Source organism: Cyprinodon variegatus, unplaced genomic scaffold (genome assembly GCF_000732505.1).
Source record: "Cyprinodon variegatus isolate N-32 unplaced genomic scaffold, C_variegatus-1.0 Scaffold265, whole genome shotgun sequence".
NCBI classification, from domain to species: Eukaryota; Metazoa; Chordata; class Actinopteri; order Cyprinodontiformes; family Cyprinodontidae; genus Cyprinodon; species Cyprinodon variegatus.
Window position 1 is genome coordinate 548,729 of NW_015150718.1, and position 15,454 is coordinate 564,182.

Consider the following 15,454-nt stretch of genomic DNA (forward strand, 5'->3'; position numbering starts at 1 on the left):
ATATATATATATATCGTTCAGTTTGAGAAGGAACAAATGTTACCAGTGAATTTTCCCACCTCAGCTCCGTATCTCTGTAGCCACTCCAGACTTACGAGCTGTTTAATGCTGTATTCTGTAGTTTTGATGGGTCAACAGATCTAACGTTGTTAGTTTGTAGTTTGCAACCCTTTCTGTTGTTGAGGGATGGATTGGGTGTTCTTTTAAAACAGGAAAAGGATAATAAAAAACACAACATAGTTTAGTAAATAATAGAATCCCTATAAAAAAAATGCTGACTATAAAGGGAACATGAATATTTATTCAAGGCACGGCTATAATTTTTGCTGTTTACCATATAAACAGTTTTTCTCACAAATATTTCCAGCTTAGGTTTTTATGACCTGAGGGTCAACTAAGCCCAGGAACTCAGCTTTTGGTTTGTTTATCAGATGTTTGTCGTGCTGTGGACTTGCTTCATTCTCCATGCATGAATCTGACGTCAGTGCCTGCGCCTGCTGTGCATAAATTATTCACTAGGAAACATTAATAGTGTTGATAGTTTTACAGAGCGATTCTCTGCAGGGTCCAGTAACTCCCGTTAACACAACCACTTCTGCCTCGCACCATAAATTTGGTTTTCACATCATATTTGAGAGCGTCTGACAAAATGATTTTTCTTTAAGGAATCCCAAACAACCCGCCCTGACGGATCGCAGTCATTAACGCTCTGTGATGAAGTTTGGACGAGCTGAAGCCTTTTGGAGATAACTGCTGAATATTAGTTCTGACGTGAGGAATTAAAAAAAGCGAGGATGCACCAATGAGATGGCAACAGCATTCCTTCCTTTTTTTTCCCCCTTTATGTTTTGTGAGGTGCATTTCACACTTAATTGGCTGGCTGTTAGAGCATGCCTGGAAGCTAGACCCCAGGTAATATGGAGCTTTTCGGACAGTCATATTATAGATATCTTTCTTTGAACTGGCTTAATTTCCCAGTGGCCACGGCTGAAGCCTGCCCTCCATAAATCTCCTTTCCTACCAGGGTTGGAGGTGGGATTTTTTTTAGGCTCTTTTTGCAAGTCTGATTACTACGAATGAACCGTCCAAATGTAGGGGATTTTTGAGCATTTAGAAATGGAGAATCCTGCAGTGGCACTTTAAACCTCAGCATTACAAAACTTTTCAGATTACCTTTGTGAATCTGTCAAGCAGTATTTACTTTGATCTCTTTTTCCATCTAAACGAGATTACTTTTCTCAGGATAATTTTAGCTTTTTCTTATTGTAACAGAAGCAATCCAGTACAAAACCTCCTTTTGCCCTTTTGATTCCAAGAATGCTTGAAAAACAATCTAGAAATATGTAAAAAATTCTTAAATTAAGTCTATGTATCCTTAATTTGCATAGGTAAATGAGAGTATGCCAATGGAATTATTATATTTACTCTTAAAATAAGATAATTAGATAATATTCACTTGAAATAAGACAATAAAAATATCTTTTCTTATTTTAAGTGTAACTTGTCTTGTTCCATTGGCAAAATCTAGATTTTGATTTTTTCCAGTGCACATTTGACCCTTTCCTTGTCTTGATATAATAATAATAATACGTAAAGTCTTGTTCAGGTTTCCTGTAAGAATCAAATGTAAGCTGAAATCGATCTGTTCTCTTTGCTTGCAGAAAAGCTCCCATGAGGTAAAAACTTTGCCTGTTTTACTAGAGATGCACTTATCATAAATTCAAAGGGCAATTTCTAGCCTCTAGCTTTTGCATCGCATTTACATGCAACGAAAATTTTTCCTCATCTTTTTTTCTTCTTAGGGATTAGAAGGGGGTTTTGGAAACTCCTGATTTTTTAAAATCTCTTCTGTGGGATTGTTAATGCTTACTTTGGCTCTAAGATTTTCAAGAAAGTTTAAAACATGTCTGAATTGAGGTATGTCTCACAAGAGAGAGAGAGAGTAAAAAGCTCGTAAGGATTCTAAAGCTGATCCTTTGCTGTACTTTGTTCAGCCTTCCTGTTATCTGCTTGAAAGGTGTTACTTTCTCTAATCTTTTCACAGCTAAAATGTGATGTACCTTAACTCATCATTTTCCTCATGGAGAAACAGGTTCATCCTCATTGATGTTGCTGCTTTCATTGATAGGGGAAAAAAAAGAATCAGATTTTAAAATGTTCTAACCAGCTGATCTCTACGTAAGCTGACTAAGCTAAAAGTTCAACATCAGCAGCTGGTCTATGTGTTTCAGAAAACAGGACAAAGTACTGCTAGTATTAGGAGCTAAGGGCCCAATAACACTGACAGCATTGTTGTTCAGTTTGGATCCTTGTTTGTTCCTCCTGTGGGGTCCATAAAGTACATCCCTGGTTGGCTGAAGGTCGGCCTAAATTGTGATGTTGGAAGGAATAAAATCCTGCTTCTTCTATTGTTTCCTTTGTGACTTTTTGCGTCCTGAAACGCTTCGGTGAGGAGCACATCCACAGCTTTACAGCTTCAGGGGGAAACAAATGAAAACAACCAAAACAATTCTGATTAGGGATACATAGAAATCCATTAATTTGAGCAATTTATGTATTCATTATTCATCCTAGATGTTAAGAGCTTCACTGTTCTGTTAAAATGTCAAACTGACGCAAAATGTCACATTTTAAGTTAGTTATATATGGTCTCTCCGTTACAAAGAGTATATTATACATATAAAGAAGGGTTTCCATTAAAAGTCATAAAATTATTAGTGTTTTTTTAAATTAAGGCCTTAATTGGCATTTAAATTCATTAAATGTGATTATCATGGCATTTAAAATACTTTATTCAAAAAAAATAAATTTATAAAAACAATTTCGTCCGATATATCATGATACATTTGCGTGTAACTGCTTCCAGTTGATCGTAAAGCCGTATGTTTGGAAAAGAAGCTTGAAGCGGAGAAAAAGCTAGAGAACGGGAAAATTATAATTTCAACCAAAGTGCCCCGAAAAAACGAGGAATATTGGGACATGGCTGCAGCCTGTCGACTGTAAAGATGATGAAGGATTTTGCTCTGTTATATATATGAGAGTCTGGGTATTTGTTGAAGGCATTAAAATTATTTCTAATAGCAATAAAAGAGCGTTAAAAAGCATTAAAATTACGGTTGATCATTCCTGTATAAACCCAGTAAAGGCAAAAACAAAAAAAAAAATTCCTTCTTCCAAAATTTGGTTTTTAAACAACTATAACTATAACTTCGGTGAAATAATGATACAGATGATTGAGAAAAGTATATATATTAAAAAATGTGACTAATACAGTGTTAAAATGTCAAATGCCCCAACGCAATTTCCACCTCCAGTAGCACCAAGATGATGTGTTTCTCCAGCACACAGGATTCTAGAATACAAGCTATTTAAGTTTAGGGAACACCCCAGGCTCCTGTTGTGAGGAAATACAGGAAGTCTGGCCTTAGTTTATCTGAACTGAAGCCACTGATCAATCAGACATGGTTAAATCGCTTCAGGCAAACAGCCTCAGGTTATTATTTTGGCTTCTCTGACAAAAATATGCTGCTTGGAATTAAAACACTTGATCCAAGAAAAGTGTTAAAAGCTGGTAGCACGTAATCACTGCTCTGCGGTTGCCGTGCAGTAGTTACCATTGTTGCCTTGCGGCAAAAAGGTCTGAGGGCTGAATGCAAAGCGGCCTGCTCTGGCCTGTGATGGACTACCAATATGTGCAGGATGAGCCCGTCTTGCCCAATAACCGCTACAGATAGACGCTGAAGCCCTCCTGCAACCCTCCATGGTTAAGCAGGTATAGATGATGGATGAATGAACCATTCCAAAGGATGCATTCTTTTAGTTGAAAGTTAATGCACTCAGCATTAAGACCTGCAGCGATTTATAGCTGCTGGAGGAAGAAGGGTACCACCTGGGCCGTATCGTTCTGCACATAATAATCATTTTAGAAATGCAGACTGGAACTGAGAACATCAAATTGGAATAATTCAATATACTTTTACTCAAACGTTAAAAGCTGCCTCTCAAAATTACTCCTATCAGAGCTGGAGGGAGTAATTCCAGTTCCTGGTGGCCGGTATCCTGCAGCTTTTAAATATTTCCTTGGTCCAACACACCTGAATCAAGTAATTAGATGATTTAAATGACTCGGGAAAATGACTCTGATTGGTCGGCCTTTCAGCACATATAATATTTTAGAGCTCTGATACTCCAGTTAAAGATTATTTAGTTCATAAGTTAGTTTACATTTATTTAAATGTTGATTAATTGCAATTAATTGAGTATTTCAGTCCCTTATGTTACATTCTTAATTCCTGGTTTGTTTTTAAGGTGGAACCTAACTGTTTATCTCAACATCTTGTAGATTTCCAGTGGGTTCAAGGAGACGTTTGTGAAGTGCAGCTGATGGTCTACAACCCCATGCCCTTCGAGCTTCGTGTGGAGAACATGGTAGGTTCAAGCAGAAAACAAACAATCATTTGGACAAAAAGCACAGATTGGCTTGTTTTAGGGTTTTAAAGTCACACTTGGACAATTTGTTTCTCCAGCCTCAATCAATAGAAATATGTTTTTATGGTTGTCAGCAAGAAAAGACTTTAACAAGTCTTTTTCCTCTTTAAATAGCCAGAACCACCTTAAGCTAGCTGGAACGTTTTCTGTGTGAAATGTATTCTAATTTTGCTGTTTCCATCGAGCTCTGCTAATATGATACTTCAAAATATGCATAAAAAACCTTGATAGAAATAGATCTACTGAAAGCCGTTCTGGACAACTGGTGCAGAAATATATATTTTGTTGTTTATCAAAAAATAAAATAAAAATCTGATCTTTAAAACATCATTCATTTAATTCGACTCTTTAGTAACATAAAAGTTGATGGGAATTACCTTAATAATTCTTTCTTAACTGGTCCCTAAAAGCTTTCATTGAAATAGCCTATATAATGCAAAATCAAAATTTTTGAACATTTAACTACTTTATAATGCTAGTTCTTCATCAAAATCGTGCAGAAAGTGATACTTTTGATCGTATCATGCATGTCTGAGCCATCTCCATGAATTCTGCTCTGCAGCCCCTTTCTGTCCTCTGAAAAAGGGGCAGATGTTTACATAAGGCCGGCTTTACCCACTCCCCCCTGGAAGCACCTAGCTTAACCACGCTGCGCCTTTATAGTAAACACAAACCCGCTTTCCCCAATCAGGGATGAGTGATGTGAGGCAGAGGGAGATGATTCTGGCTTAACATTTATCTATAAAGATTCTCCGTCATCCAGGTCATGGTCAAACTTTAAAAAGTTCAGTCTAGGCAAATGTGGACATGAAGTTTTCTAGAAGATTTTTCTCCTCTCATCCAAGAGGTTTCTTCAGTTCTAAGTAGTGTTGGGGTGCAGAGAGATTAATATACTGTAGGCCTAACAAAGAGTTGGGGGGTGGATAAATGGTGGCTATGATCCCTACCACTGGATTGGCGAAGGAGGTCACATGAGGGCTGTTAATGGTTGTTAGGGGGATTCTGATGGGTCGTTAACTCCCTCATCAGAGTGGTTTAGGTAACATCCCTCATTGAAGTGTGGGTCAAGTGAGGGCGAATGGGAGGTGGGCACTGGATCCCTGTGCACTTCAAACCTGGCAACACCCTCAGACAAAAACTAGTTCAGCCCAAAGACAAGACAACTAGAAACAAGAGCAACAACGTGGTTTACGCTGTTCAGTGTAGCGAAGAGTGCTCAGACCTTTACATTGGAGAGAAAAAGCAACCGCTAAACAAACGCATGGCTGAACAGAGGAGGACCGACTCTTCTGGACAGGACTCAGCTGTTCACCTTCACCTGAAGGCTAAAGGACACTCGTTTGAGGACAACAACATCCATATTCTGGCCAAGGAAGACAGATGCTTTTAAAGAGGGGTTAAGGAAGCCATCCTTGTTAACCTGGAATAATAACGATCTCTAAACAGATGACCTCTAACACCCCCACATGACCTGCCTGGTCAGTCCAGCGGGGGAAAAAAAGCCAACTTTTGTTCCCCTTAATTCTTTGCTCCACCTACGGTATATCAATCTCAGTGGTCCCCAACACTAGATAGAACCGATGAACAGTGTTGCCAGATAGAGTGGAGGTTTTCCAGCCCAAACCTGTTTTAAAAAAAACACCACATCACACAACAACCTGCCCAGTTAATTTATTGCTATATTTACTGTGTAAAAATGGACAAACTTCATTACAACTTAATTCAGTGTGTTTCTCCATAAAATCTGACCCACCCACCACACCAATGTCAGATCCAGTGAGTGTCATGTGACACATCACATACCGGTTCTAACATGTTTGCAGATGGATTCATAACCACGTAGACTACTCCTCTTTTTATATTTAGAAGACAAACTACGATCAGTGCGCACACACAAATAAGCTAAGCTTATTTTTGCATAACGAAAATATTTAATTCATTTAGGTAGATTTTGAATTCTTTCCTTTAATGCTTATTAAATTATTGGTTGGAACATTGACCATCTAAACACTGAACTTTTACTTCAATGAACTATAATACAATTCATAGCGATTGGTGATCACTGTTGGGGAGGAGAGAATGCTGCTGATGTCCATCCATTCCCTGTTAGTCCAGTTCGCACATCCATCAAACTTGACAGGATCGGCAGTTCTAATGTGATTTCTGGACTCGTCTTTAAGCAGAGCAACTTCTGAAAAAGCTCTTTCAACTGGTGCATTTGATATAGGCAGGTTGAGGAGTTTAATTGCACCAACTGCTAAATCCTGACAGCAGCGGTTTCAGTTCAAGTCAATTCAGTTTATTTCTATAGCACCAATTCACAACACATGTCATCTCAAGGCACTTTACAGTTCACCAGATCATCCAGTCAGATTGATTCAAAGTTTTCTATCTAAGGAAAACCAGTTGATTGCATCGACTCTTTCACTCGAAGGCAATCCCTCACACTAAGCATGCTTGTAGCGACAGTGGAGAGGAAAAACTCCCTTTTAACAGGAAGAAACCTCCAGCAGAACCAGGCTCAGGCAGAGAAGCCGAGACACACAAAGCAGCTATAAAAGACGTCCCTGTCCAGGAAACACACAGCCGGGCAGACTTTCCTCCAGCATCTTTAAAAGATTCCTCATCCAATCAGAACACATCAAATGTCAGCGCTAGATTCATCACACCAGATCCACCTGCTGCTAAAACTAGCATAATCTGTGGCGCCACTAAACTAGTTCTCTGTTGTAAACACCCTGGCAGATGACATTAGCCAGTCAGTGATGGAGGAAGGTCAGGGAAGTGAACCAGTTTTGATGAATGATTTGTGGAGATGTGTTTTAATAGGTTAACTTAAACACCGCCAATCTGATTCTGAACCAGCCCAAATTATCTCCACCCGCCCAAAGCAATTTTTACCCTCAAAATTAAAATGAAAACCGTCCAATCTGGGAACACTGCTAATGAAGCCTCTTGATTGAAAGGCAAAACATCTTCTAGAGAACTTCACCTACAGTTGCCAAGACTGAACTTTTTCAAGCTTGGCTCAAAATTGAGACAAGAGTGTATATTTTAGCAGCTAACATGCATAGAAATGGCAAGCAGTCTTTTTTTAAAGCTAAGTCGTGAAAATGTGGTTTTACGCAGCGACTTGACTTTGTTCAGTTTTGATACGGCAGCATTATAAAATGAGAGGCGGCTTCAGTTTGAAGGAAAGTGTTTTTTATTCCGGGATAAAGAAAACAAAACTTCTATTTCATAACAAATGGATCCTCTGTAGAGATAAATGCTTTGTTTTGTCACTTGAAAATCCTTTAGTTTATATTGGAAGGCTTAAAAAAAGCTTGATATAGAACCTTTAAGTTTTAAAGTGACAGAAAAAAAACAAAACAAACATCTGATGCAAATGGAGCAGACTCTTCAATAACATATTTATTATTTCACGCATTTTCCCAGTTTGAACAGAAAGATTTGATGCTGTCTGAGAGGTGAGATCAGTCAATTTCAGTGGAAAATTGAGGTTTAAAAGAGCCATGGGACATCAGGGAGTCCAGTTTAATCAGCTCTGAAAGCTGTTTGGTGACAGCAGCTGTTTAAGCTCTGAACATTTTTTTATTAAAGGACCTCCAGCTGCAGCACAGACCAACACCTCAGTGACATCTATTTTTCATTAACACACTCTGCTACTCCCTTACCACTACTTGGGGAAAATAGACATGCACAAGAGCAGGGCCACTGTTGGGTTGTTTTATTTTATTTTTTTTTATTTTGCACAAGATTGGATTAGAGTTTCTTCTGTTTACTGCTGGGTCTTTTTTTTTTTTTTCTTCACAAATGCAGTGATGTTAGACAGCCAGACCAGCGATAGCTGTTGGATATCAGTCACACAGAAAGGTCCACAAAGTAATACCTGCCCAAAGTGACGGTTCTTTAATCATTGAGAAAGTAGAAAACAAACAACTAAAAGAAGTTGAGTAAACACAGAAAGTGGGCTTTTAATTTCAGCAGCTGTCTGAGTTGATGCTAAACAAACTTGGTCTCATCTCTTCGTTCAAATCTTCTTAGATAAACGTCCAGTCATTAACACAAAGAGTGAAATCCTGCTGATCAACTTCCAGAAGATTTTAAGTTGTATATATATAAAAAGAATGTCCCATAGGTGTTATTATTAACATCATTTATTGAAGGAAATACAGAGCAGTGCTGTTAAAGCCCAGCATACACTGTGCGATTTTTTTCAATCGTTGCAAGCATCTTTTGCTCACACTGTATGACTAATCGCAGGGTTTAGTTGTACAGTGTGAGCAGCAGCTCACGATTTATGTTCGGCCCGACGTTCTTATGCGATCTACCTTGTCACACTGTACGACTACAAACCACGTCGGACTCAACTCCGCAGTGAGATGGCGCTGCTCTGTAGCTCTCTATCCTGAAGCCAAACAAATAGAAGGGGGATATTAAGCTCACTATAGTGAACCGCACTGCCTTGGCAATTTGTGCAATTTTGTGCTGAGGGTCCTAGAAAGAAAGGGCGACGACGTATTTGGAAAAAGGAGCAGACGTCCATCAATTTTGCAGACGGAGCTGCATTTCACTCATTGCACCACCGCCATGCTGCTGTGTTTACATCTGAGAGGAGGAATAAAAAGAAGAATCCTTCTTTGCGCCCTGAGCAATTTGCCCACGACAGTCGGGAGAAAATCAAACATGTTTGATATTCCCCTGACCTCACGATTCTTGATCGGGAGGTGTTCGCCGCTCGTAACCCCCTGTACACTACATGACTCATGACGCACAATCAGGCTGAAAGTCGCCCCGATCGAAAAATTCATGCATGACTGGAAAATCACCCTGAAAATCGCACAGTGTAAGCCGGGCTTAAAGCAGTATCTCCCCCTCGCACATACATTCATTTTACGTATTACAGATGCTGTGGCATAAATGAACAGACAGGAACATGGAGAGTTGGAGCCGTATACTGCTTTCACACTCTCCCTCTGTACAACCCAAGTTTTCTCTTTGGTTGTATTTTTTGTTGCACTTAAAAGGGTCTGATTCTTAAGCAGTATTTTATTTCAGACAAAGAAAACCTGGTGTTTTCATTTATTATAGACATAGAGCTCTCCAAAGTAAGCTGGCGCCATGTGCAAAGGTAATGACCCCATATTGTTAAATAATTAATGCAATGGGAATAACCACATCTTGGAAATCTGAGTTCAGCTTCACTGCCTTCACCCAGAGCTCATCATTGTATAATGCTGACTCCTGTAGATGGAGAAAAACTACTCTTATAGAACATGTCTGGAAACATGTAGACAGCCCTTCTTGTTCCAAGGCTCAAAATGCGGCTGAATTTCACCAATTCTGCAAAGAAGAGAGGGATGAAAGTCCTTCACAGCCTTATTGGCAGTTGTAATGTTGTGAACTTAAATACTTTTTATTTGAAGCAAACATCTGTTGTCATGCTTTAGGAGAACACGTGAAACAGTGAATTCGAGCACAGATGTTTGAGGTGTTTAAATTAAAATGGAATTCATATTTTAAGCAAACTTTTAAAATGTCAGAAAAAAGACAAAGTAACTTTTATGCGTTTCCATCCATTGGTACAGGTTAACCAGGTGATGTGAAGCGCTAAATAGTCCTACTTTCTGGTTACAGGTTGGCTGTATTAAACAGGAAGTAGAGTTGGCAAACTAGGTGAGTGTGGGCTACGTCAGAACTTAGGTGACAATGTCTCTCCGTCTCCTCTGTAGTGCATTAAAGTCGTAGGGAAGTGGCCTTTCCAACCGTTGCATTTCCAAATTCTCCTGAGTGGTGCCCGACTTTACATGAGTGAATAAAGTCGATTATCAAGAGGGCTGGAGGCTGTTGTGGCGGAAGGATCGCAAGCAAGTTTGATTGTGGCCGGTTTGTCAGAAGCATATTGCTAAGCAGTTAGCAACTTAGTGCTAGTAGGTTTCCAATGAGAAATTACATTGGGACCAAGTAGCAGTCCGGAACTGGCGCCAGTTGCGTCCGTACTAACGAGCAGAAACAACTCTGTCTACATTTGATAAACATGGAGCAGCTCTAGTCAGAGAGATTTTGAAAAAATATAGAGCTAAACAATAAAGCACACAGACTACGCCCTGGTTTCTTTACATCTTTCTCTCCATTGTTCACTTTCCTGATTTCTGTTGCACTGGTGACATCACCAGTGCTAACCCAGCGTGATTCTGTCATCTGCCAGGGTAGGGTCAGACGCAGCTTTTCTTTGCCAGGGACAAGAGAGCCAAATGCAGATTGTAACAGGTCGACTCATGTTTAAAAAAAACCCGGGGTAACCCACAAATTTTAGTGCCAAAGTGGCTTTATTCTGAATAAATATGTAGATTCAAACATTGCAACAGTTGTGGATGTTTGAGCATGTCCAACTACAACAATCTGAGCATTTCATAGGTTTTCAAAGACTTGTAAGCAAATATTGTGTTATATCAAAGTGCAGAGTCCAGTTTTAGGGTTGACCCATTCCTTACTTCTTTACACGTAATTGCTGCACAATTTTAAAAAATGTTTGGACAGTTTACACTTCATTACACCAACGTGAATGTTGCTAAAAGAGCTCTTTAAACTGACTGTATACACATCCACACACTGCATGAATGTAAGACAGGCAACTTTATATTTACTCTCTCCTGTGAGGGGAACCCACCTGGTGGAAAAGGTAAGACTGTAATGATGACAGTAATGACCCCCCCCCCATTGCCAGATGGAGACTGAGGCCCTTTACATTTCCATGGCAGCTGGGATCCTCAGGTGGTCTTGTAGAGTCATGCATGCAGGGACGGATAGGGTTATGTGAACGAGCTAGAACTAATTAGCACCCCAGACAAAGGGGTGCAACTGGTGGAAGATTACGTCAGCCTATCCAGCTAAACACAAGGTTACACACACACACACACACACACACACACACACACACACACACACACACACACAGTATTCCTTTCCATCATCTCTCAGCAAGGTGACCGCATATTTTGACAATACAGACCCCAATTTTCAGTCTCTACACGATTTCACCTCTAAAACCTAGCTCAGCTTTATAGATTTTTGTTTAAGTGGTTCTTTTTTACTACAGTCCAACCTTTTAACTTTCATTTCTGGGACCGATATAAGCGGCTTTAACCCTTCAGAGGCAAACCCATCACTATGGGCATTTTTCAAAATGGCAGATGATTCATACTTTTTTCCTTCTCCTGTGCCCACAGCTTAGTTTTGCCAGGATGTTTACAGAAAAGATACTTTTAAAAAGCGAATTGTGCATTCCCCACTCAAATAAAGAAAATGCTAAATACTTTGGTTCTTACTTTTTTGGTTTAAATACAGACCAAACTCAGTTTGAGGCAGTTTGGGTTCTGCCTTGTCAGAATTATTTCTAAGGTTCTTGTGCTCAAGGTTTCTGACATGTCAGAAAACCATTCGACACTGTTCCATTCTAAGGTTAGTAATTAGGTTGGGGGTTAATGATGGTGTACAGTATCTAAAGAAATCTAAACAAACATTTTCAGTCCAAATTCGATCTTTATGGAGCTCGTTGCATGTTTTCTGACAGAAGAGAAAATGCTTTTTTCTCCTCCTGGGCTACCTAAAGTCTGTTTATTTATGGTGCTGTTTAGTTGGTGTTTAAAGGGCGAGTGAATTTGTAGAACTGTGACCCTCTAGAGGTAAAGTTTTAAAGAATCTTGATTCATCACTTCCTGTAGTAACGAATCAAAGAGAGCCAGAAAGAAAACTTTGAGAAACATCTTTATATTTCTGATTACTGTGGAGTGACATTGAACCTAGTTTTTTTCTTACAGAAAGCCAGAGCAGAGAATAAAATGGGACGGCCTATAGTCCTTAACATTATAGGGAATTACAGCAGCTATTTGTCCTATGATATAATGAAATAACACATTTTGCCACTGATAGACACATATAAATACCTTCCCAATCCTCTTTTAATCAAAAATAAATATCGATCCACGCTCAAACTGAGCACCTTGATTTGTGCTTCATAATGACTTTGTCACCATTCAAACCCAGGTTTAAAGCCTTGCAGAGCAGCCTAAAGCCCACTTCTCTCAATAAGCCATAAAAAGAAAACAAATATGGTCAGTTCAGGTGTTTTATAAAAAAAGTTAGTCAGGAAATTGTCTATATACCTAACTGAAAGATTGTTGTTCTCTACTTCAAAAACCGTCCGTCCATCCATCCATCTTCTTCCGCTTATCTGGGGTCGGATTCCCGAGTCACCTCAACTGGCTCCTCTCGATGTGGAGGAGCAGCTGCACCACTCTGAGTCGGATGACTGAGCTCCTCACCCTTTCTCTAAGGGAGAGTCCAGACACACTATGGAGAAAACTAATTTCAGTCGCTTGTATCCGGGATGTCGTTCTTTCGGTCGTGACCCAAAGCTCATGACCATAGATGAGAGTAGGAGTGTAGATGGACCGGTAAATCGAGAGCTTTGCTTTTTGGCTCAGCTCTCTTCACCACAACAGACCGGTACAGTGAATGCTTCACAGCAGACGGCGCATCAATCCGCCTATCGATCTCCCGCTCCATCTTCCCCTCATTTGTGAACAAGACCCCAAGATACTTAAGCTCCTCCACTAGGAGCAGTACATCCTCCCCAACCCGGGGAAGGCACTCCAACCTTTTCCGGCTCAAGACCTTGGTCTCGGATTTGGAGGCACTAATCGTCACCCCAGCGGCTTCACACTGGCTTCACACCCCTCGAGTGAGAGCTGTAGATCTCGCCCTGATGAAGCCAATAGAACCACATCATCTGCAAATAACAGAGATACAATATCCTAAGGACACCAAAACAAATCTCCTCAACACCTTGGCTGCGCCTAGAAATTTTGTCCATAAAAGTTATAAACAGAATCGGTGACAAAGGGCAACCTTGGCAGAGTCCAGCCCTCACCGGAAACGAGTCCGACTTGCTGCCGGCAATGTGGACCAGGCTCTGAGACCGGTCATACAGAGACCTAACAGCCCCTATTAAAGGGTCCGGTACTCCTGGAGTACCCCCCACAGAACCCCCCAAGGGACACAGTCAAATGCCTTCTCCAGATCCACAAAACACATGTAGACTGGTTGAGCAAACTCCCATGCACCCTCCAGAATCCTGCTGACGGTATAGAGCTGATCCAGTGTTCCACACCCAGGACCAAAACTATGGACCTCAATCTGAGATTCGACTATCCGACGGACCCTCCTTTCCAGAACCCCGGAATAGACCTTACCAGGGAGGATTAAGAGTGGGATTCCTCTGTAGTTGAAACACATCCTCCGGTTGAGTTGAAAAGAAAGAAAAGAAAAACTAAAAAAACAATTAGGATTTTAAAATGGAAAAAATTTCTATTTTTTTCTTTGAAAATTCCATGTATAACATGGATGAATAAACACCTGCATTTTATTTCAGTGTTAAAGGCTGTTTAAAGTAACAGATTATAATTAAAAATGTCTCCGGACCTTTACTGGTTGTTAACTTTCTTAATTCCGACCCCACAGATTTTTAATTGGATACCCCTGGTGGAGATTATTGTTCAAATTAGCTCAACATCTGATCAAAGTATATCTATCTGGGCGTGCAGATAGCAAAGCGTTTGGCATGCACGACCCATATACGGAGGCCTTTTTCCTCGACATAGCCGACCCGGGTTCGAATCCGACCTGTGGTCCTTTGCCGGATGTCTCTCCCCCTCTCTCATACCCCCTCTCCTGTCAGCCAACTGTCTAAAACCGTTTTTTTCAACAGTAGTGAAAAAGTAGTAGTGATCTGCATCAGCTCCCTGTATTTACATTTGCTTTTCCTGCCTGAGTAACAACTAACCAATAAAACAAAGACTGTTGTCATGTGGTTTGTAATGACAAGGTTTAGTTTTCCTTTGAGCTTTTTCAGGTAAAAATAAACTGAACCACCTGGAAAAAAGTTAAAGGTTAACCTGTCGGCTGATTTGGACAAGAGCAAATTTATCCTTAACTTTGACCATCAGAGTAGTCTTCATCTTGGGAAGTTGTTTCGTTTGTTTTCTTTGACCTGGTGAACTATAACAGGCTTCAAAGAATAAATCATTCAAAATAGTAATTAAATCTTTATCAGAACATCATTAGAGGAAAACAAAAGGTTAACGCTGTTCCGTTACTAGAACCTAACAAAACAATTTTCTTTGCACATTCTTTAGTCACTATCATTATTAAAAGAAGCCCATTAACCTTTCCAAGTCCAAATGCAAAAGGAACCGTTTCCAATAGGTTAATGCTGAGATTTGAGCTGTTCAGGAAAGTCACACAATGTCCTTACGTGAAAGGAAGGAGTGCTTAAATCACACCGAGGGCACCTTAGAGGCTCAGCCTTTCCACAGCTTGCTCTCTAGTGAGGTAGTGTCTGTAGTCAGGGATTGATGCAATCATTACATCACCCCAGTCTGCCTTGTTGCACACAGTTGGGTGCTGGTGGAATGTAAATACTGCCGTTATTCAGAGACGCTGTCATTTCAGATTTATTAGAGATGTGATCCTTCAGCACACAATGCATTTCTAACATCTTTCATTTCAATCCTCAGTTTCATTTGGATATGGAATTTGTCTGTTCTGTTCATTTTTCTCTTAGGAGTGGGTAATAATTCAATGTCAACATGGCCATTTAATCTTATTCAATAAATTTGATATATTTCCAATATTTCAGTATCTTTAGTCTATGATTACAGCATTTATGAGGTTTCCATTCTAATGTAATTTTTTGTTTTGTTTTTGAAAGTAAAATTTATTAAAATGTTATGTTATGCAGAAAGTGTTATGTATCTTTTCTGGACTTTTAGGCTTTTATTTTGTTTATAGCAGGGGTCCCCAAACTTTTTCCTGTGAGGGCCACATAACTTTTCCCTTCTCTGATGGGGGGCCGGGGTCAGTTTGTAACAGAAAAATTGTGACAATTACAAGAGTGCCAAAA

At 39.8% G+C, this 15,454-nt stretch overlaps 1 protein-coding gene across 3 annotated transcripts in view; it reads left to right on the forward strand.

Moving 5' to 3' along the window:
• trappc9 (trafficking protein particle complex 9) overlaps positions 1–15,454 on the forward strand; it is a 359,971-nt gene that overhangs the window by 68,101 nt on the left and 276,416 nt on the right. For all 3 annotated transcript variants that reach the window (XM_015382744.1, XM_015382743.1, XM_015382745.1), the window contains one exon: positions 4,343–4,428. In XM_015382744.1, coding sequence (XP_015238230.1) covers positions 4,343–4,428 — 86 coding nt within the window. The remainder of the gene's footprint in view (positions 1–4,342; positions 4,429–15,454) is intronic.